Below are 24,116 nucleotides of genomic sequence, written 5' to 3' on the forward strand. Positions count from 1 at the left end.
AGATATTAGCATTACAAAAAAATTACTACTTATTAAACTCTGGAAAGAGTTTAGTAAGTGTCATTTAATACTTTTGTGCAGAAAGGGGCTAAAAGGATCATCTGCAGTTTAGCACAGAGCTTTCACATCTGCTCAAAATGTAACATTTTGCTATCACACTGGCATTTGTAGTGGAGTCGATGGTTGAATGTGTATGTAATGAGATTGGGGACTGTAAATCCTGTTTATAAATTTCATTTTTACACTTTTGAAAAGAGAATGGTGACTGGGCAGCGAGGATTCCATGAATACATAATTGATTCTGCATTTCTACGCAGAAGGGTCCAACATTTCAATTGCTCATTACTATGCTGGTTGATAATCTTATTACCAGCCAATACGCACTGCCTTGTATAAGGTGCTGGCTTCCAGAAATTAACCCTTCCAGTGGTATCAAAAATGTGCTCGAGAGAAACCATGACATGAGACGAATGAACCACTCATTGAAAATTCAGACATGCTTTGGTCAAAAATCTATTTTACTCGCCATGCCGATTTAGGCTGATTACGTGCATATCTAATCCTTTAGGATTTGTTTGAATTAGGTGGGGTTTTTTCTGACACTGCTTTTACAGATAGGGAAAATGCATTAAACCCAAGAGACACCAGATACCCGCTGAGGTCCTCCAGAAATTTCGTCTTTGGCGTTAAATCCAAGTCTCGTTTGCCACATGATGTTTTACCTGCGGTTTCCAAAACGATTCATTATTTCTTAATCCCGACATAGAATTACATGGAACATTTTGCAGGCTCTGACATGCAGCATTTTGCATGCTCCACCACTCTTTTCTTCATCATCCAGCTCAATCAGTGCAACCTACCTTTCATTTTCTTGCCTGTTAGAACATAGAACAGTACAGCACAGGAATGGGCCCCTCAGCCAATAATGTTTGTGCCGAACATGATGCCAAATTAGACACCAAGTGCTAGAGTAACTCAGCGGGTCAGGCAGCATCTCTGGAGAAAAAGGATGGGTGATGTTTCGGGTCGGGACCATCGTTTCTACAAAACCATCATCTGCAGTTCTTTGTTTCTGCATTAAACATCTCATCTGCCTTTACATGATCCATATCCCTCTATTCTCTGCACTTCTATCTAAAAACCTCTTAAAAGCCACTATCATCTCTGCCTCCAGCATCACCCCCGGCAGTGTGTTCCAAGCCCCCACCACTCTCTGTGTAAAAAAAACCTGCCTCGCATATCACCATTAAATGTTCCCCCTTTCACCAGAAAGTTAGGTCTCCAATGTTGGGCATTTCCACCCTGGGAAAAGGGTTCTGACTGCCTACCCCAACTATGCCTGTCATAAATGAATATACTTTTCTCAAGTCTCCCCATAACCTTATATTCCTATCTAGCTTCCTCTTAAAGACAGCAATAATGTTCACTTCAATGGCTCCCTATGACAGTGACTTTCACATTCACAGCATTTTCTGGGTTAAGAGCTTTCTTTCCAGTTCCCTGAGTAATTACATTCATGGCCTCTAGTTTACCTCTTCCTTACATGTGTTAAAGCTACTCCCCTAACTGGAAGTGCTACTTTGCTGACAAAGGGACCTTGCCCTGAAATGTTGGCTCTGTTCCTCTTTCCATAGATAGTACCTGACCTGCTGAGTGTTTCCTACATTTTCTATATTTCTTCTACTCCATCACAACTTGTAATACTTTTAAAAATCCTTTATTGGGTCACCCATTAGCCTCATTTCAACGGAAAATAAATCAACTTGGTCATTCTTCTTTCTGATTAGATAAACTTATATAATTATATAATCTGATTATATATGATTTCATAGAGATGTATAAAATCATGAGAGGAATAGATCGGGTAGAGTCTCTTGCCCAGTGAATCGGGGACCAGAGGACATAGGTTTGAGGTGAAGGGGAAAAGACTTTAATAGGAATCTGAGGGGCAAATCTTTCACACAAAGGGTGGTGGGTGTAAGGAGCAAGTTGCCAGAGGAGGTAGTTGAGGCTGGGACTATCCCAGCGTTTAAGAAACAGTTTGACAGGTACATGTGTAGGACAGGTTTGGAGGGATATGGACCAAACGCAGGCAGGTGGGACCAGTATAGATGGGATATGTTGGCCAGTGTGGGCAAGTTGGCCCGAAGGGTCTGTTTCAATGCTGTATCACTTGATGACTATGACTCTATGACTCTATAACCTAACAAATTAAACTCAAAAGGAAACTGCAAATGGTGGAAATGTAGGGTCTGAAAAATTAACTCTGTTTCTCTCCCCACATAAGTGGCTTGATCTACTATTTCCAGCATTTTTGTTTTTAGTTCAGATGTAATCTAACAGTTCTGGTTTCACTTGTTGGGTTTTCTCTGCTGAATAATTGCACAATAATGCTGAATAATTACACAATAATCCGCACAAAAACTGCAGAGCAATTTAATCAAAATTTAATGTAGAATTTCCACCTTTTATTTCTGTTTCTCCAAAAATAAACCTTAATATTTGATTTGATTGCAGATGCGTTAATCAACCTCCCAATAGTTGGTGATTTGTGCATCTGCATTCCAATTCCAGTCCTCCTCTAGAAATATATATCCCAAACAATAAATGACACTCATTTTTAACCACATTTAAGGGGAGTTGAGGGTAGATGGAGTTGGTGAGGGGGGGAGGGGGGGAGTGGGGGATAGAGGGGGTTGAGGAGGAGATGGAGTGGGTGAGTGGGGGTGGAGGGGAGGAGGGGGGTTCAGGGGGGATGGTATGGGTGAGTGGAGGAGAGGAGGGGAAGGGGGGAGTGGGGGAAGGGAGGGTGCTAGACCAATGCAGGTGAGGTTTGGGGGGTTGAGGAGGGATGGAGTGGGTGAGGGAGGGGGGATAAGGGGGGTTGAGGAGGGATGGAGTGGGCGAGGGGGAGGAGGGGGTTGGGAGGGGATTGAGTGTGTGAGTGGGTTGGAGGGGAAGAAGGGATAAGGGGGGTTCAGAGGGAATGGAGTGGATGTGGGGGAGGGGAGGGGAGGGGAGGAGGAGGGGATAAGGGGGTTGAGGGGGGTGGAGTGGGTGAGGGGGGGAGGGGGAGAGCGGTGGAGGAGCGGGGAGTGGGGGGGGGGGGAGGGGGTGCTGGACCAAGGAGAGGTTTCGCCAATGAGGGAGAGGGGGCTGCTGAGCCCATGAGCTGCCGCTAACTTTAATAGACGCGCTCCCCGCCCCTCCCTCCCCCGGAGGACCGGCGCCCATCCCGGCGTGCCCCATGCCTGACCATCCTCCCATGGTGCAGCGCGGTGGCAGTAGGTCCAACAAGATGGCCGTCGCCGCTGTTCGCCGCCAATCGCCGCCGTGCTGCAGGAGAGGCTTTGGGTCCACGGCTCGCTTTGGTTGCCGCGTTGGCAGCACGGGGCCGAGTTGAGTGGCTCCCTCTCCCCTCCCCTGTCTCCCCTCGCCGCCCACGAGGAGCCCCGGGGGGCACTCCCCGCCCGGCAACGGGCTTCGCCAGTCGGAGAGGGTTGCCAGGCCTGTGGGATCGTCAGTTGGGGGAGGGTTACCTCAGGAGAGGCCCACAGGAGAGATTTGGACCCAACGTGTCCACCTCAGTCTAGTATCTGTTAAATTGCCCTGGTTGATTCTCTCTCCTTTCTCTCTCTCTCTTTCTCCGTTAATGCCTCAAATAATTTTTCAGGAATAGTCAAACAAGAGTATTCTCGTAAAACTCCAACCTGCCTATTCATTATATTTGTGCCCTGAAGATATTTTTCTGGGTTTTTTTCATTTGGGATCCCTTAACATTTTACACTCTTGGTGTCAAGGTGACTTATTTAAACATTGGTATAATGTCAATGATCCACCAGTCTTCAGGCACCACAATTTGTTCTCATATTATTAAAAGTATATATTCAATATTCTACCATCTGTTCCCTTGATTCTTTTAAAATGTATTGCAATCTGTCAAGGTCATAGATATTATCCTCCCTGGGTTTATTTAACATTTACACTCTTTCTTATTCTAAAATTTCATCCAATATCACGTCCTCCTGATCCAACTGTCTAGTAAGCACTGAAACTAGTTAATTTCATTGAAGACAGACACAAAATACTGGAGTATCTCAGTGGGTCAGGCAGCATCTCAGGAGAAAAGGAGTAGGTGATGTTTCGGAAGAAGGGTCTCAACCCAAAACATTGCCTATTCCTTTTTTTCAGCAACTTGTGTCTATCTATGAATTCCTTCATACACAATTAATCTCATTGTTCCTCTTGATCTCCCAAACTGCTTTTTGACTTCCTTCTTGGTAGCTTTGTATCTTTCCATCTTTTATTCACCCATGCTGTCCATGTCCATGTTTTAACCTCAGCTTTTGCCAGCGTCTTTATTCACTTTCGATGTTCAGTTTATTTTTGTTTTTGAATGGAATACAATTTTCCTGGGCTCTATTGAACACATGTTTGAATCTTATGCATTGCAGCTCTGCAAGACTCTTTGCTAATGTCATTGGACATTTATTTTCCTCAAGTTCTATTCCATCAGCCTCCCAGCATCAACTTTCCTCAAATCTATTTTCTTGGTCTAATAGTCACATTCCTGTCTATCCAAATTACTATCACAAACTATATAATGTTATTGTGGGCACAAGGAACTACAGATGCTGAAGAAGGATATTGACCTGCAACGTCATCTACCCATGTTATCCAGTGATACTGCCTGACCTGTTGAGTTACACGTAACAATGAATAAACTCAAGCTCAAACTCAAATTCTAAATTATGTTATTTATATCCTCCCTTTGTTTAGTTTGCCCCATGTCGTTCTCTCCTTTTATGTTTAGGCTTGCTTCATTTTCTTTAGAAGCCACTGACTGCCTCATCACTATCTCCATCCTTCTCTCAACCCCACCCTCATTAATAAATCTTTAGTGACCCTCTCCCTGAGCACATCAATCCCTTCTGATTCAGAAGGAACCCAACCTATCAGTGCTACACCCTTTGATCTCAAATTGACCCAATTTCCTCTTGAAAATAAATGTATTCCTACATGAGCATTTTTGTCATGTGTTAAGTTATCAGAGATGTGTGTGTGTGTGCCAATGCAGATTTGGACACAGCACGTGCAATGGTCTAGCTATTATCCTTCCAACAACCAGGTTATAAATTTAGTTAAATCCTTTTGTTCTTCATGCAGATCCTCCTTGCTCAAACTCTTATGTTTTGCACTCTAATTCCTCTTTGGTCTTTCCAGCTCGTGGAGATTGCATTTACTCCCAACAGAATCAACAGAGAGATTCAGTTGGAGTAGACTCATTGCTGGTGGGTTCCCCAAGCTCAGTCCCATTGCATGCTGTTATTTTCAGGGACACTCTCGGCTGCACCCAGCATGACCGTCTCTTATCATTTGTCCACTGACTTAATTGTAATCATAAGGGCGGCACGGTAGCGCAGCGGTAGAGTTGCTGCTTTACAGCGAATGCAGCGCCGGAGACTCAGGTTCGATCCTGACTACAGGTGCTGCACTGTAAGGAGTTTGTACGTTCTCCCCGTGACCTGCGTGGGTTTTCTCCGAGATCTTCGGTTTCCTCCCACACTCCAAAGACGTACAGGTATGTAGGTTAATTGGCTGGGTAAATGTAAAAATTGTCCCTAGTGGGTGTAGGATAGTGTTAATGTACGGGGATCGCTGGGCGGCACGGACTTGGAGGGCCGAAAAGGCCTGTTTCCGGCTGTATATATATGATATGATATGATATGATAAACTGTGGAACATGCTGGGCCATGAGGGTACAGACTGGAAAACATTTCTGCTGCTTCCGATGGTCTAGAGCATTCAACAGATACCCAGTTTTGAGTTGCAATATTTTGTTCTGAGTTGATCTCATGCAGCATGCTGGTGGTACCACCAAGTACTTTGGAAGGTGTCCTTATGTTTCCACATGATGTTGATGTGGTTTTCACTCAGACCCATATTTCAGAGGCACATCTTGAACAAGTGCATTAGGAGTCCTTGTGCTTGTCCTCATAAGTAGTGAGTAACTGCAGCTGTTGGACAGTCCTTGGGTCTGTGGCACCTCCTTAATTTCATAGAACTGTACAGCACAAGAACTCCCCCTTTGGCCCACAATGTCTGTGCCGAACCAGCCAAGACCATCATGCATCTACCTGCACATAACACATATTCCTCCATTCCCTGCATATCCATATGCCTACCAAAAAGTACTTTAAATGGCACTGATGTATCTACCTCAACCACCACACCGGGCAGCGTGTTCCAGGCACTCACCAACCTCTGTGTAAAAAATCTTGCACTGCACCTCTCCTTTAAATACTGCCCCTCTCACTTGAACGTTATGTCCCCTAGTATTTGATTTTTCCTTCCTGGGAAAAAAGGTTCTGCTTGTCTACCCTATCTTTGTCTCTCATCATTTTATATACTTTTATCTGGTCTTCCCGCAACCACTGAGATTCCAGAGAAAAGAATCCATATGACTTCTTTACCGCTCTATCTACTTGTGTTGACACTTTCAAGGAGTTATGGACTTGGACCCCAAGATCCCTCTGTACATCAATGCTGTTAAAGGTTATGCCACTAATTGTACATTTTCCCCTTACATTTGATTTCCCAAAATCAAACACCTCACGTTTGCTCGGATTAAGTTTCACATGCCATTTCTTGGCCCATTTCTGTGGCCGATCTATTTCTCGCGTTGACAACCTTCCTCGTAGTCTGCGATACCGGAAGTCCCGGTGTCATCTATCATCATTCAGATCCTCCCCTTCATCTGAGCTGTAACAAGGTTCTGAATAAAATTCTCCCTTTCTCCTCGATATTTTGGAATTAGACATTCAATTGAAATGCAAGACCTTGAGGATAATTATTCTTCTTACTAATTAAAGTACTTGCTTGGAAAGCTGCCTGTTAGTGTGACGGTGAGCAGCCAAGAAAATTGTTCTCTTTTCTCCATTGATTCATTCGTTTGCATAAGAACTCAATTGACTAATCATGCTCAGCCCTAATTTTTAGTCATGGCAGTGCAAATCATTCCAGACTAATTGGGTAAAATTCTCCTTTCTAATGCTGTAAGTCCTGACGAGAAATTATTTTGAGCAATTTCAACTGAGTTCCAATGATCAAGGGTCGAAGGCAATGCACAAATTTAATCTAATTGACATTACCTCAGAAAGCCCACAGGATGGCTGCTATAGAAACATAGAAACATAGAAAAATAGATGCAGGAGTAGGCCATTCGGCCCTTCAAGCCAGCACCACCATTCAATATGGTCATGGCTGATCATCCAAAATCAGTAGCCCGTTCCTGCTTTCTCCCTATATCCCTTGATTCTTTAGCCCTAGGAGCTAAATCTAACTCTCTCTTGAAATTTTAAAATCTTTTGGGATTGTCCTTAATGCTATCTGCCAGAGCTATCTCCTGGTCCCTTTTTGCCCTTCTGATCTCCTTTTTCAGTTTACACCCAACTATGACTAATTGACAGCTTGTGAAGGAGACTCTTTGTCTCTGTCACCATTCCTGTTCCTCCTGGCAATTGACTGGATCATGATTTTTAGAAGGATGAGGGGGGATCTTATTGAAACATATAAGATAATTAGGGATTGGACAAATTAGAGGCAGGAAACATGTTCCCAATGTTGGGGGAGTCCAGAACAAGGGGCCACAGTTTAAGAATAAGGGGTAGGCCATTTAGAACGGAGATGAGGAAGAACTTTTTCAGTCAGAGAGTGGTGAAGGTGTGGAATTCTCTGCCTCAGAAGGCAGTGGAGGCCAGTTCGTTGGATGCTTTCAAGAGAGAGCTGGATAGAGCTCTTAAGGATAGCGGAGTGAGGGGGTATGGGGAGAAGGCAGGAACGGGGTACTGATTGAAAGTGATCAGCCATGATCGCATTGAATGGCGGTGCTGGCTCGAAGGGCTGAATGGCCTACTCCTGCACCTATTGTCTATTGTCTATTGTCTATGATAGAAACAACTGAAGGGAAAAGAAATGGAATTCAGTGGGCAATGTGGGAACAGCTAGATGATCTTGACTTTGCAGACGACACAGCTCTCCTTTCACACACACGGATACAAATGCAGGAGAAGACGGACAGACTCTTACAAGCTGCAACAAAACTTGGTCTTACACCCAATACAGCAAAGACACAGGTGATGAAGATCCACTCCAAAACCCTCCTGCACAGCACTGCCTTGGAGGAGGTAGAAACATTCACATACCTAGGCAGTCTTATGGACACCACCGGAGGGGCAGATGCTGACATAAAAAGCAGAATCAATGGTGGTATTTAACATGCTCAGGAAGATCTGGAGCTCAAAATACATCTCAATCAACACCAAAATACGCATCTTTAACTCAAATGTGAAGCAGGTAATGCTGTATGGATCAGAGACATGGAAAACAACAACACACACAACAAACAGGCTGCAAAAATTCATTAACACCTGCCTCAGGAGTATACTAAACATCTGGTGGAGAGACAAAGTAAGCCATGTGGACCTGTGGAAAAGAACAAGCCAGGATCCCATTGACTTACAAATTCGAAGGAGAAAATTGAGTTGGATTGGACACACCCACAGAAAACCTGCCACAAACATCACCCGGCAAGCCCTGAAATGGAACCCCCAAGGAAAAAGGAAAAGATGTTGCCCCAGGGACAGCTGGAGAAAAGGTGTCCAGGCAGAAATGTCTGGGTGTGAGCTCAACTGGGGAGATCTTGAATGAACCGCCAACAACCGAGTGAGGTGGAGGACATTTGTCAATGGCCTATGCTCCCTGGAGGAGGAGGAGGAGGAGGAGGAGGAGGAGGAGGAGGAGGAGGAGGAGGAGGAGGAGGAGGAGGAGGAGGAGGAGGAGGAGGAGGAGGAGGAGGAGGAGGAGGAGGAGGAGAAGGAGAAGGAGAAGAGAAGAAGAAGAAGAAGAAGAAGAAGAAGAAGAAGAAGAAGAAGAAGAAGAAGAAGAAGAAGAAGAAGAAGAAGAAGAAGAAGAAGAAGAAGAAGAAGAAGAAGAAGAAGAAGAAGAAGAAGAAGAAGAAGAAGAAGAAGAAGAAGAAGAAGAAGAAGAAGAAGAAGAAGAAGAAGAAGAAGAAGAAGAAGAAGAAGAAGAAGAAGAAGAAGAAGAAGAAGAAGAAGAAGAAGAAGAAGAAGAAGAAGAAGAAGAAGAAGAAGAAGAAGAAGAAGAAGAAGAAGAAGAAGAAGAAGAAGAAGAAGAAGAAGAAGAAGAAGAAGAAGAAGAAGAAGAAGAAGAAGAAGAAGAAGAAGAAGAAGAAGAAGAAGAAGAAGAAGAAGAAGAAGAAGAAGAAGAAGAAGAAGAAGAAGAAGAAGAAGAAGAAGAAGAAGAAGAAGAAGAAGAAGAAGAAGAAGAAGAAGAAGAAGAAGAAGAAGAAAGGAGATTCTTTAATGGACATGTATCTTCAGAAGAGGGGTGGTAATAGATTCAGTCACAGAGAGAGAAGCATGAATATGATCAATATGTGGTGCACACCAACTGACAATAGACAATAGATTGCTGAGTGAAACGGTTTAACTAACATCAATAGTAAGGTTGGGTGGAAAAGAGACAATCTGAAACTGCTTGAAGTGAGAAACGATAGGCAGCAGAGTAGCACAGGCAGCAGAGCTGTTGTCTTACAGCTGCAGCAATCTGAATTCAGTCCTGAACTCAGACACAGTCTGAGCAGAGTCTGCACATTCATCCTATGAATGTATGGTTTTCTTCTGGATGCTCTGCTCTTCTCTTACATCTGAGAAATGTGAGGGTTGGTTGATTATTTGCCCAATGTAATTTGCACCGTGTGTCGAGATGAGTAGTAGAATTGGGGGATAGTCGATGAGAATGCGGGGAGAATAGAATGGCTTCGATAAGTCCAGTGTAAAGATGACTGCGTGATGGTCAGTACAGACTTTGTGAGTTGAAGGGATTATTTCTGGTATTGGTGTTGGTAGTGGCTTATTATTATCATGGGTACCGAGATACAGTAAAAAGCACTTTGTTTTGTGTGCTATCGAGGCTAACCATACCGTGGTATGTGCAAAAAGAGAAGCAAAACTGAATTTAGAATATAGTGTTATTGCTACAGAGAAAGTGCAGATTAAAAAAAGTTCAAGAGCAACAATGAGGTGGATCGGAAGATACATCCTTATCTTATGAGAGGTCTATTCAAGAGTCCGATATCAAAGGAGAAGTAGTTATTCTTGACTCTAGTGGCACATGCTTTCAAGCTTTTGTATCTTCTCCCTGATGGGAGAAGGGCAAAGAGGGAATAACGGGGATGTGAATGGTCCCGCACGTCATTGTTACATTCCCGGGCAGCGTGATGTGTGGATGAAGCTGAGGATGGGCGAGGGGGGTGGGTGTGACCGCAGGCACGGGGTGGGGAGGTGGGGGGATGGGGAGACAGGTTTGCATTATGCATCCACAGTTCTCTGCAATTTCCTCCAGTTTTGGGCAAGTAGTTAACTCACCAAGCTGTGATGCATCGCAGTAGGATGTTTTCTCTGGTGCATCTGTAGAGATCGGTAAGTGTCATTGGAGACATGCTGTATCTCCTTAGTCTTAGACAATAGACAATAGGTGCAGGAATAGGCCATTCGGCCCTTCGAGCCAGCACCGCCATTCACTGTGTTCATGGATGATCATCCACAATCAGTATCCCGTTCCTGCCCTCTCCCCATATCCCCTGACTCCGCTATTTTTAAGGGCTCTATCTAACTCTCTCTTGAAAGCATCCAGAGAATTGGCCTCCACTGCCTTCTGAGGCAGAGAATTCTACAGATTTACAACTCTCTGACTGAAAAAGTTCTTCATCATCTTCGTTCTAATTGGCCTACCCCTTATTCTTAAACTGTCTTAAACATACAACTCTTCTTGTATGTTGGTGCTGCCTGACTCTAGAAGTCGAAAGGTCATTCAGCATCAGAGACAAACATAAAAGTTTTGTCATCAGAAATATTTACCTAGCATACTTGGTCTTTTTTTGTCTTTACATTTAATACCTTGATCTTGATCCTCTGAATGTTATTTGTTTTTCTCAACAGTGCAAGTCCCAGGACCAGCAGAAAATTTTAAAGTAATCTCCACCTCACCGACCTGTATCGTAGCCTCCTGGGAGCCACCTGCTTATGCAAATAATCCAATCCAAGGCTATAGGCTGTTTTGGACAGAGGTTACTGGGAAAAAGGAACAGGTGAGTTAATTTGACAGCTGAATCTGTCACATTCTTAACAAGTTTCAGGTAAGCATACTGTGTAGGAGAGCACTGCAGATGCTGGTTTAAACCTCTCTAACTCCAGGTCCCTCAGGTCGGCCGACTTGGGGCTACTCACTATCCCGCGGTCTAGGCTTAAGCTCAGGGGTGACCGCGTTTTTGCGGTTGCAGCTCCTAGACTGTGGAACAGCATCCCTCTCCCCATCAGAACTGATCGACTCCTTTAAGTCCAGGCTCAAAACCTATTTCTACTCCCTAGCGTTTGAGGCTCATTGAGGAGGCGCTGTGAACTGTTTTGTATGTGCTGTTATGTTTGCGTGCTACTGTATGTTTCATTTTTTCCTTAGTACCTAATCAGATGTACAGCACTTTGGTCAACGTGGGTTGTTTTTAAATGTGCTATACAAATAAAATTGACTTGACTTGACTTGACTTGATCCACTCCACACAGCACATTGCCAATATCACCTTTGGTATACTCGACATGTTGAGACGATTCAGACCCCCTAAACTAATGCTGAACTGACCCAGGTTGGACTGCCATCTCCTTCTGCCAAGCTTGCTTCATTGTAGGGCACCGATTGAATCAGGGTGCATGGTAGGAATCTGGTGCAAGTGGGCAAGCTTGAGAACCAATCATTCTTTTTGAGACCGCTTTTCTTATTCCCCAGTGAATTTATACGCATGCCAAGGCCTGGATAGAGTGAATGCGGAGAGGATGTTTCCGCTAGTGGGAAGGTCTAGGACCAGATCCTGTAACCCCAGGACATACCTTTAGACAGGAGATGAGGAGGAATTTCTTTAGTCTGAGGGTGGTGAAGCTGTGGAATTCCTTGCCACAGAAGGCCGTGGAGGCCAAGTCAACGGAAATCTTTAAGGCGGAGATTGTCAGGTTCTTGAAGTAAGGGTGTCAGGGGTTATGAGGCGAAGGCAGGAGAATGGGCCGAATGGCCTAATTCTGCTCATGAACTTTTGAACTTTTAGTGCTCTTGAATGAAATGTTTTTGAAAGTTAGACATCGAATATTAAAATCAAACTCACAAGAAAAATTAAAACAGATGCGCTGTAAAACACTCCTCATCTCATCTGCACAAAAACACACTTGCATTGGTGTATGGTCTTTCACAGAATCGGTTTATCAAAAATAGTGCGCTAGTTTTGAAGTGCTGCAACTTTTGTTACAGATGAACTGTAGTCGTCCATTTTGTGCACAGCAAACTCCTACAAAGAGTAAAGATAGACAAGATAATCTGTTTCATGATTTGAATCGAAAGACAAACATTGGACGAAGCATGAGGAATTTTTTCAGTGTATTTACAGAATATCTTTGAGGCCAATTTGGAAAGTAAACTGGACTTCATCTCCACTGAATAGCTATGTCAGCACATTGTGTACTTTTTTTCCAGTTTTTTCCAGTGAAGTTAATTGAACAGACTTCAGAGTCAGTGTATAACATACTGATGGTTTGTTTAGTACAAGGAACAAGTGATGATTTTTGATAAATGCATCTCCAGCAATACAGCCTAATTTGGCTCTTAAGTCTCTTTGGCACTCAACCCTCGTTGTTACGGATAATGGTTGCATGCTATCCAGACACCGAAAATACAATGTATTATTACTATCAAGCCATCCACAGTGAATAGATACAGGATAAAGGGAATTTTAGTGCAAGATAATGTCCAGTAAAGTCTGATAGTTCGAAGGTCTCCAATGAGGTAAAGAGTAGGTCAGAACCATTCTCTAATTGATGATAGGATGGCATTCTTGCCTGATAACAGCTGAGAAGAAACTGTCTCTGAATCTGGAGGTGTGCATTTTCAAACTTCTGTACCTCTTGCCTGATGGGAGAGGGGAGAAGAGGGAGTGAGACTGGTCCTTGATTATGCTGGTGGATCTTGCCAAGGCAATGTGAAGTGTAGATGGAGTCAATGGAAAGGTTGATTGGCTTGATGGTCTGAGCTATGCCCACAATTTGCTGCAATTTATTGTGGTCTTGGATGGAGTTGTTCCCAAACCATGCTGTGATGCATCCCAATAAAATGCTTTCTACAGCACATCTGTAGAAGCTGGTGAGGGTTGCTGGGAACATGCCAAACTTCCTAAGCCTTCTGAGGAAGTAGAGATGTCGGTGTACTTTCTTGGCCTTTGCTTCAATGTGGCTGGTCCAGGATAAATTGCTGGTGATATTTATTTCTTAAGAACGTGAAGCTTTACACACCTAACCACGTTGTTCACTGTGTTGGCTACGAAGATGTAGCAGGAAAACTCCAGGGAAATTGCTGGTCTCTCAAACAGCTCATCAAAATCCATGGCAACACATAATGTGCTTAGCCAGAAATAACCAGAAATTGTCAAGTAACTGGAAATTCAATGTCTATTAAAACTTTGCAGTGACAACTAAATTATATGAATTAGTTCTTTTTTAGAATGACTAAGTTATGAATTCGTGTTCATTGAATATCAATTTTGCACTTGTCATCTGCACTTGTGGAAAGCCAACAATGTTGGCAAGTCCAAGTGTCCAGCACCACACCAGATCAACACTGAAATCAAAGTACAGTACAGAAATCAAATCATGACTGTTTCACATCGAGTCCCTGAGCGAACTCCCCCCTATTACTGAGGCAGCTGCAAATTGTGAGGCAATGCAGAGATCTTCTGCTGCAGCCACTTGGAAAGTTTCTGAGGCAAGAACATTGAGAGTCAAAGTAACCTTGAATGGGCAAAGACATCATCACAAGATCGAGAGTGTGGTTGTTTGGCTTCTTGCTGCAATGCACAATTTCAGTGATGTGTGTGTTAGAAAAACTGAATCTGCAAATGCACTGTTCATCAGAGAGGTCTCAATAATTTCTGAAAACTCGTTATGATTCTCTCGGGCTAGTTTGTACCTTGACCACACCCTTTATGGTCATCTGTTGCCAGACCAACTCCTCCAATAATTACATACTGTCAGTGGTGTCACCTCTGAGGTACCACAGCTCAGTGACTCTCTGCAACAATAGATGGCAAGTGGTGCAGTTGGTAGAGCTGCAGCCTCTCAGCGCCAGAGACACGGATTCGATCCTGGCCTCCTGTGAGAAGTTTGCAATTTCTCCCTGTAACCGCATGTGTTTTACTCTGTGCCCCGGTTTTCTCCCACATCCCAAAGATATGCGGATGTGAAGGCTTACTGGCCTCCGTAAGATTGCCCCTAATGCGTAGGGAATAGATGAGAAAGCAAGATAACGTAGAACTAGTGTGAATGGGTGATCAGTGGTCAGCATGTACTCAATGGGCTGAACGGCCTGTTTCCACACTGCATGTCTATGCAAAATGCTGGAAAGAGCAATTAATTTAAGAAAATTATGTGACATTTAGGAGCTACTAGAGGAGTATAGAATGGATTTCAAAATAGCCCAGTCAAGTTTCCTAATGTCAGCTGAGGGTGCCTTTGAGTTTAGTTTAGTTTAGATATACAGCATGGAAACAGGCCCTTCGGCCCACCGTGTCCACGCCAACTAGCGATCCCCCCACATTACCTCTACCCTACACGCACGAGGGACAATTTACGATTATACCAAAGCCAATTAACCTCCAAACCCATGCGTCTTTGGAGTGTGAGAGGAAACCGAAGATCTCGGAGAAAACCCACGTGGTCACGGGGAGAACGTACAAACTCCGTACAGACAGCACCCGTAGTTGGGATCGAACTCGGGTCTCTGGTGCTGAAAGCACTGTAAGGCAGCAACTCTACCGCTGCGCCACCGTGCTGCCCCCTTTTAATAAGAAAAAATGCAGCAAGCTAGCACGATGTGTCACAAGTTGTACTGTGAGTGATTGATGGAAGTCATTAATTTTACCCGATAGGTCCAATTTAAGTCTGTAAGGAAGGAGGGCAATCATTACTCAACTGATGGTGCCATTTAGTGCTCAACTACCACTGAAGAAGCGCCGGGTGCATTATCATGAATTGGATATGGAAGTGCCCTGCTCAATTTTCCGATGGGCATAAAAAACTTTGTTAACAGATGTTTCTAAGTCCCCTCACCATGTGTGAAACAACTTGCAAAAGCGAGAGATGTGGGAAGCGCACACCTCACGACACCCTGTGAATTTGAATCTAATTTCGTGGGACGTATAATTCAAGTAACGTATTAATAGAAATCTGCAGCTAATACTAAACAATACGAGAAATGTTGCTGGCATTTTAACTGCTCGTTAGGCATTGTGAACAGACAATTAAAGATTGAATGTAACTCCAGCTTACTGGAGCCCCTAAATGAAACGACTGTAATTATAAAAAGTGTGGACACAGTGTATGCAGACAATTATTTATCAAGGCAACAGAATGACTCAGAACTTGATCTTGTAAATGGGAATTCGAAATAAATCTTCTTTCCTCAATTCTTCCCTGGGTTCCCTGCGCCACTGCACTTAACTGAAAACCGTTAACATATTACAGATCACATGGATAATAATGTGATGAATTTACTAATTGAGCACATCACAAATTCCTCGTTGCTAGTTTCATGATCTTTGCAGCGATGTTGCATATCCCACCCATCTGGTAGGAGGTTTTCAAGCAAGAAACCAATTAAGATTAATTTTATATTTGCAGAGTTCATTTTGAGCTCTTTGATTATGGAACATTACATTGCAATTGCTGCACTATAACAAGCCATTTGGTCTCAACTGATCCACGCCAGTCTTTATGCTCCAAATTCCCTGTACCCTATTTCATTGAAATATTTCTCAGCATATTCAGCTGTCAATTCCTTCTTCCTGCTTTTAGCTTAATTCCCTTTAAGTATAACCTTGCCATTTGGTTCAGCCACTCCAAATAGAAATGGATGCTACTCTCCCAAAATAAAAGCTGCTTCTGAACTCCCTTCATGAATTAGCAGTGAATGCATTGTTTTTGAAATTTGGAATTCTGTCTTTATTTTAGTTTAGTTTACTTTACAAAGGAGATATAGTACATAAACATTCCCATTGGCCCATCGATTCCGCGCCGACCAGTGATCACCCCATATCCGAGCACTATCCGATACACAAGAGAAAATTTACAATTTTGCAAATTAACCTATAAACCTGTATGTATTTGGAGTGTGGGAGGAAACCAGAGAATCCAGAGAAAACCCACGCGGTCACAGGGAGAATGCACAAACTCCATACGGACAGCACCCATAGTCAGGATTGAACCTGGGTCTCTGGCTCTGCAAAGCAGCAACTCTACCACTGTACCACAGTGCTGCCCCTTCGTGGCATTATTGTCAAGATAAGATACAAAATGCTGGGGGACCCTTCAGTACTAGAGACTCAGTGCCAGATTCAGTCTGAACAAGGGTTCCAACCGGAAACGTCACCTATCCATTTCCAGAGAGTCTGAAGAAGGGTCTCGACCCGAAACGTCACCCATTCCTTCTCTCCCGAGATGCTGCCTGACCTGCTGACTTACTCCAGCATTTTGTGAATAAATACCTTTGATTTGTACCAGCATCTGCAGTTATTTTCTTATACCTATCCATTTCCGCCAGAGATGACCCGCTGAGTTACGTACTTCAGCACTTTGTGTCCTCTTTTATAAACCAGCATCTGCAGTTCCTTGTTCCTACATTAAATGGCTGGATGATATCTTTCCAATAAGAACTCCCCAGGTTGGAGCTCCAACAGAACCTGGAGCCCTGTGGAAACAAAATATTTATTCCCTCCAATTCCTGAGTGGGTGGAGGCCAGGTGATTCACATTGAAGTAGGTCATGTGGGAACAAACAAAAGGACCCATTTATTATATGCATGGTGATTTTGACCTGAAATAAAATGATTAACTTTTTTCGTTGTCTGCGGAAAGAACAGTAGGCGGCACGGGTGCGCAGGGGTAGAGTCGATCCTGACCACATGTGCTGTCTGTATGGAGTTTGTACGTTCTCCCCATGATCGCGTGGGTTTTCCCCAGGTGCTACGGTTTCCTCCCACACTCCAAAGACGTACAGGTTTGTAGGTTAATTGGCTTTCGTATAATCGTAAATTGTCCCCAGCGTGTAAGATAGTGCAAGTGTACGGGGATTGCTGGTCAGCACGGACTTGGAAGGTTTCCATGTTGTATCTTGAAACTAAAAACTAAACCAAGCATATAAGTTATGAGGAAAAACATTTTCAGTCAGAGAGTTGTGAATCTGTGGAATTCTCTGCCTCAGAAGGCAGTGGAGGCCAATTCTCTGAATGCATTCAAGAGAGAGCTGGATAGAGCTCTTAAGGATAGCGGAGTCAGGGGGTATGGGGAGAAGGCAGGAACGGGGTACTGATTGAGAATGATCAGCCATGATCACATTGAATGGGGGTGCTGGCTCGAAGGGCCGAATGGCCTCCTCCTGCACCTATTGTCTATTGTCTACTACATTGAAAAATCTCCAGTTTGGAAACATGGATTTAAGGGATTCACAAATTCCCAGCTGGAATTAATTTTTGTCAACTTTTATCCTCTTGTTACCTTTGTCAGTGTGCCCTACTGTATGGCTGACTCTTTACCTACTAGAGTTGTACACAGATTTTAAGACTTGACACTTCCATGCCTAGGGAGTTCTGCAGTATCCGTCCTTCAGGACAGACACTAAACTGAAATCCAGCCTGGTCTTTCAAACAAACGTAAACAATGCCTAGGTGCAACATTGAAGAAAACCAACTGAGATTTATTTGTTATACTGGCAAAAGTTATTCACTCAATGTTCACAAATATGGTCACCAAAAAATAATTTGTTATCATATGGACCGCTGAAAGAGTTTGTTGTGCTGAACTTGATGGTCGTGTTTTCAAAGGCAGCCGCAGTGACTACATTTTGCAATGATTCCATTTGCTGTAAGACCTTATGGAAAGTCCTGAGGAGGAAATGCAAGATACTGGAGTAACTCAGCGGGTCAGACAGCATCTCATTACTCCAGCACTTTGAGGAAACGTTACCTGACACGCTGAGTTACTCCAACACTTTGTGAAGATGCTGCCTGATCTGCTGAATTATTCCAGCACTTGCTGTCTTTTTTTTTGTAAGGCAGAATCTGCGGTTCCTTGTGTCTTCTTTGAAATGCAAGTCTGTGTTTTACTTTCCCAATGAAGTAAAAAGACCTGTTCAACAAAAGCTGAAGATCTTATCATTGATCAAAGCTTGCTTTCAAAAAGCTCTCTATCTGGGAAATACACTGAGATTATCACGTGCAGGTTCTCTGTAAGTGAGGTGATTTCATCTTGCTCTTGGTGTTTTAATTAGTTAGTTAGTTCATTTATTGACATCGGCACAGAGATACATGGTTGTTCTGCGTGCTCCTGTCTCTTGTCAGATCATACTGTACCTGAGTTCAATAGATCCTCTTCTGGAACGACAAGCAGAGTCACCATGTTCCAGTGGAAGCCTGCAACTTCCGATCGTGGCCCAAGAAGATGTGTCATTTCTTGTTTACTCACTTTAAGACCCAGTGTTCTAGCAGCATTGGATCGATGAAGTCCATCTGGGTCAGACTAGCCCAATGCGTTGCCATCGACTCTTTCTACCACCACCCCATGCTGCGCTCCATTCACTCACTCACCCAGCTGCTTAGTTTAGTTTAGTTTAGAGATACAGTGCGGAAACAGGCCCTTCGGCCCACGAGTCCATGCCGGCCAGCAATCCCCGCACAATAACACTGTCCTACACACTCGGGAAAAATTCACAGAAGCCAATTAACCCACAAACCTGGGGTGCGGGAGGAAACTGGAGCGCCGGAAAAAAACCCATGCAGTTCATGGGGAGAACGTACAAACTCCGCACAGACAAGATCGAACCCGGGATTATGGCACTGTAAGGCAGCAACTCTACCACTGCGCCACCGTGTCACCCTTGCTGTATGGCCTCCCGCGGCCGCATAGCTGAGTGTTCATGAATCTTAAAGCAGTAGGGAAACATCGTTGAGAAAAAAGAAGTGAAAATATAAATAAAGATGTTCTGAAGAAAGTAGGTCATCCTGTTTGTGTTCGGATGCCTCTCACTTTGTTTGTCATGACTTCAGTCAAATGTATTTGTCCATTGGATAAGTGATGTTTGTGGTCTGTTTCAGAGCATCGATGTGGACAATTTGTATTATAAACTGGAAGGACTGAAGAAGTTCACCAAGTACAGTTTACGAGTGTTGGCTTTCAACAGACATGGTGCAGGTGTCTCCACCCAGGATGTGCTGGTTAGCACATTGTCTGATGGTAAGCACAGTGTTAATGATATATGTTTTGTGATACTATTTTATACCACGTATCTACTTCATGATTTACATTGCCTTCCCCTGATTTTTTTTAATCATATATGCGGAATGAATCAAATCAATTAATCTTGACTTTCTAAATATAAAACGATGGCATTAACAACACGTGCTCACTGTTTAAACTGAGAGTTGCGGTTCCCTTGTTCATACAACAAACAAGTGTTCCTTTAGCCATCAACCGCTATCAAGTAACATGAGAATCAAACTAAAATGTTTTCCAGGGATGCTGCCCGACCCACTGAGTTACACCAGCACTCTGTGTATTTTTTTCTAAACGAGCATCTGCAGTTACTTTTTTCTACTCAATGAAACTTTAAAAAAAAATCTCTGCCTATTTGCAGTGAGACTGTCATAGAATTCAGAAGAGTACGGCACAGGAACAAGCACTTCGGCCCACTATGTGTGTGTGCTGAACATGATACGAATGCCGACTCTTATCGGCCGACTCTTATCATAATACATATCCTTCCATTTTCTGCACATCATTGTGCCTACCCAAAAGTTTACTTGAATACTACTATCATATCTGCCTCCACCACCATCCCTGGCAGTGCGTTCCAGGCATTCAACACCCTCTGTGTAAAAAGAATTGCCCCGCACATCTCCTTTGCCCCTCTCGTTTTAAAGCTATGTCCATAACATAATTCCTGATATTATGTAATACTAGACCACGTTGGGCCCAAACCTCTCCTGCATTGGTGCAGCACCCTCTCCTACCCCCCTCCACCCTCCCCCCTCCCTCCCCTCCCCACTTCCCCTTCCCCCTCTCCATCCCCCTCAACCCCCCTTATCCACCCTCCTCCCTCCTCCCTCCCCCCCACCTCCCTCCCCCTCCCTCCCTCCCTCCCTCCTCCCTCCCTAGGAGATAGATTTAAACTTTAAAATGTGAATAACTTTAAAAATATAACACCGATTTCAATAAAACTACTTGCTTTACCATTAAAATGATGACGGTGAGTAAGGTGGGCCTAAAATTGTCAAGCTATCGTGTACTGCTTTGGCTGAAGTTCGATCACTAATAAACAAACAAATGAGAGTTTTAGTATATAGATTATTATAATTATATAATAACATTATTATTTTATAATTGCACCCACAAGGAACGGATGGACTAGGCTGGGTGTTTTTCCTACATCTGTTGTGAATTCAATGGGACAAATGGCCTCCTTCTGAATTGTCACCTTTCTGTGATATTCCATATGTCACACTATATTCATTTCTGATTAGTCCAACTCATTTATTTTTTAACCTATCCTAAAATTTAAGAAAAAACATTAAATAACACATAAACTATAACAGTGGTAAACAAAGACATTAACTGTTTTAAATCAATGGTTTTTCATTAGAAAAATGACTGTCAAGAATGGAAATTCCGGATCAAATCTGTTATCAGAATTTCAGAGCTTCATGCAATTACAACAGGTTAAAAGGAGAGCAACAGATAATGATCACGCAGTAGATTTCCATTATAACTCTGTTCGTGAGCCCAATGATAAAGTCTTCCACTTTTCACCTTTCACGACACCCTGAATTGTTTTACAGGTTTTTTTTGTTGAAAATGTAGTACCTGTGATGATGTAGGAAATGGCTCAGCTAACATGAACATAAAGTTGTTTTTATTTATTTTGAGGGGTGTTAGTATTGCTAGCAAGGCCAGCATTTATCATCGATCCACAATTACCATCTTGGCGGTGGCTTTGAGCTACTTTCCTGATCTGCAGCAGACCCACGTCACAATGACACATAGAACATAGAACAGTAGAATACAGGGACAGTCCCTTAAGCCCACAATGCCCGTGCCAAACGTGATACCAAGTTAAATTCATCTCCTCCTGGATGCGATCAATATCTCTCCATTCCCTGCACATCCATGTGCCTATTTAAAAGCCTCGTGTATATACCATTATCGTATTTGCCTCCATTACCACCTCTGGCAGTGCATTCCAGACATTCACCACTCATTGAAGAATTTGCCCTGCACAACTCCTTTAAATTTTGCTCCTCCTCTCACCTGGAAGCTATTCCCTCTGATCTTTGGAATTTCCATCCTGGGGAAAATCAGGGATAGTCCCCATGCTCATCTTAAAATTAATGGCATAGCTTACATCGGGCTTCAGGTCGGCAGGCCATCATAAGGATGGCACCTCCAAAATAGATCAGAAGGTCATAAGGTCATGTGATAGGATTAGAATTTGGCCATTCGGCCCATCACGTCTACTCTGCCATTCAATTATGGCTGATTTATCTCTCCCTCCTAACTCCATTCTCCTTCCTTCTCCCCATATCCTCTAACACCTGTACTGATCAAGAATCTATCTGTCTTTGCCTTGAAAACATCCACTGACTTGGCCTCCACAGCCTTCGGTGACAAAGAATTCCACAGATTCACCACCCTCTGACTAAAGAAATTTCTCCTCAACTCCTTCCTAAAAGAACATCTTTTAATTCTGAGACTATGACCTCTAGTACTAGACTCTCCCACTCGTGGAAACATCCTCCCGACATCCACTCTATCCAAGCCTTTCACTATTCTACATGTTTCAATGAGGTCCCCCCCTCATTCTTCTAAACTCCAACGAGTACAGGCCCAGTGCCGACAAACACACATCACAGGTTAACCTACTCATTCCTCGGATCATTCTTGTAAACCTCCTATGGACCCTCTCCAGAGCCAGCACATCCTTCCTCGGATACAGTGCCCAAAATTGCTCACAATATTACAAAAGCGGCCTTACCAGCGTCTTATAGAGCCTCAACATTACATCCCTGTTGTGTATATAAACCCTCTTGAAATAAACGGTAGCATTGCGTTTGTTTTCTGATCATTGTGTTCACCTCTCTGGAGCAGGACTTGAATTCAAGGCCATCTACTGCAAAGCAGATGATGTTATCATGCATTCTATCATGCATTCCACCTACCTGAGCTTTTAAAAAAAAGATTGAGGTCTTTTGTGGAATTTAATTCATTTTTCTCGTGTTGAAATCAATATATTGAGAACTGAACAGTTTCTAAATGGGTGATTTAGCCATTTTGCAATCCAATCCACATTTTATCGATCCATATCTACTCACGATTTCTATTTTTTTCTCAAAAGATGGGTGGCCTTATTAATATCAATTTTATATCTTTTGCATTTTCCTTGCAATCTTGTGATTTAAAAATAGAAAACATATTAGGCCTGAGATTTTTCAAATGGGTAGGTTGACATCAGAAGCCAGTTTTGAACTTGCTGCTTGTTGGGGCCACCCATTCGATAAACATTGCACACAGCTGCCAATGCAATAGTATCCTCCATAATCTTCATGGTATATGACCCTATAGAACCACAGGCACATCTATAATTCATTCCAAAGAATCCATTATTTATATTCTAAAGCACAGATTTGCTGGCAGTTATTAAAACCTGATGTTTGGAGCACTTTCACTGACAAGAGGTAGGCAGGGATGCAAGCCCATGATTAGTTTACTTTGCAATCTTAAAATTAGAAGGGATTTTGGGAAATTATTGAGTCGGAAAAGGTTTAAGTCTTAAGAAGCAGACTCTGGGGGTTTCAAAGCTTTTGAATATTGATTTACATGCCACTAAGATTCCTACGAGATATGCAGGGGAAAAAATGTCCATGCAGCACCATTAACCCTTTACAGTCAGTACACGTTAATTATTTTCCAACGGCACCTTCAATTGTTTCCAAATTAAATTGCCATCCAGCTGGACAGGGCAGACCTCATTCATTTTCTTTCCTTGGCTTGTCCTGAAAATGTAAAGGAGTCAAATATTACATAAGTACTCAATTGTCTTGGTAGCATTGTCAAGGCAACATTGTGGTCATTGCCTTACTTCATTACAGTTTAGTTTATTGTTCGTGCTATCCAGTCAGCAGAAAGGCAATACATGATTACAACCAAGCCATTTACAGTGTATAGATGCATGATAACAGAATAACGTTCAGTGCAAGGTAAAGTCCGCAAAGTCCGATGAAGGATGGTCTGAGGGTCACCAACAAGGTAGATAGTATTTCAGCACTGTTCTCTAGTTGTGGTAGGATTATTCAGTTAGAGGGGATTCATAATGTCGCCACTACTTTTTGTTTAATGCTTAGATTAAGAGAGTTGGTTGGCTAACCAAAGCCCTCCTAAACCTTGGAGACACTGTGCAGAACAATGAGGCAAAAGTTGAGAAACAAAAAATGAAGTGACTCATTCATAAAGTGATTCATTCATAAAGTTTTCGAAGAATAAAGCCACCCAGCTCTGGCTTACTTAAAACATATCCAGCCCTGAAATTTTAATGTATTAGAATTCATTATTTGCTTTTGATTATCAGCTTATAGACAGCTGTCTGCTTTTTAGATTTAATTTCCGTAGTATTTAGAATTCATATCAAATCACATTTGTTTGATTTTTTTCCGCCTCCACTATCTGCACTCTGCTTATTATTGCCACCAACCTTATTCAGTCCATTTAGTTTTTATTCATTTGTTATTTTACTTTTAAAAAATGCAACGTTATTAACATTCAATGTCGGGTCAGTCTCCTATTTGAAGTCATGGGTCATTTTTCCTTCACCTACTTACTTAAATATTGCTGCGGAAGTTTCTTTAATATGGCCTGTTGATTCAGTGTTGCAAAATCTCATCTGCACAACTTCATTCTTTCCTAC

General features: G+C 42.9%; 1 protein-coding gene across 1 annotated transcript in view; it reads left to right on the forward strand.

Annotated features, from left to right (window-relative positions):
* The window catches only part of dcc (DCC netrin 1 receptor), a 1,038,091-nt gene that overhangs the window by 810,013 nt on the left and 203,962 nt on the right, over positions 1 to 24,116 (forward strand). Inside the window, exons 10-11 of the mRNA XM_078421445.1 lie at positions 11,022 to 11,170; positions 19,258 to 19,396. Of these exons, the coding sequence (XP_078277571.1) occupies positions 11,022 to 11,170; positions 19,258 to 19,396 (288 nt within the window). The remainder of the gene's footprint in view (positions 1 to 11,021; positions 11,171 to 19,257; positions 19,397 to 24,116) is intronic.

The sequence above is a fragment of the Rhinoraja longicauda genome, chromosome 1, assembly GCF_053455715.1.
Source record: "Rhinoraja longicauda isolate Sanriku21f chromosome 1, sRhiLon1.1, whole genome shotgun sequence".
NCBI classification, from domain to species: Eukaryota; Metazoa; Chordata; class Chondrichthyes; order Rajiformes; family Arhynchobatidae; genus Rhinoraja; species Rhinoraja longicauda.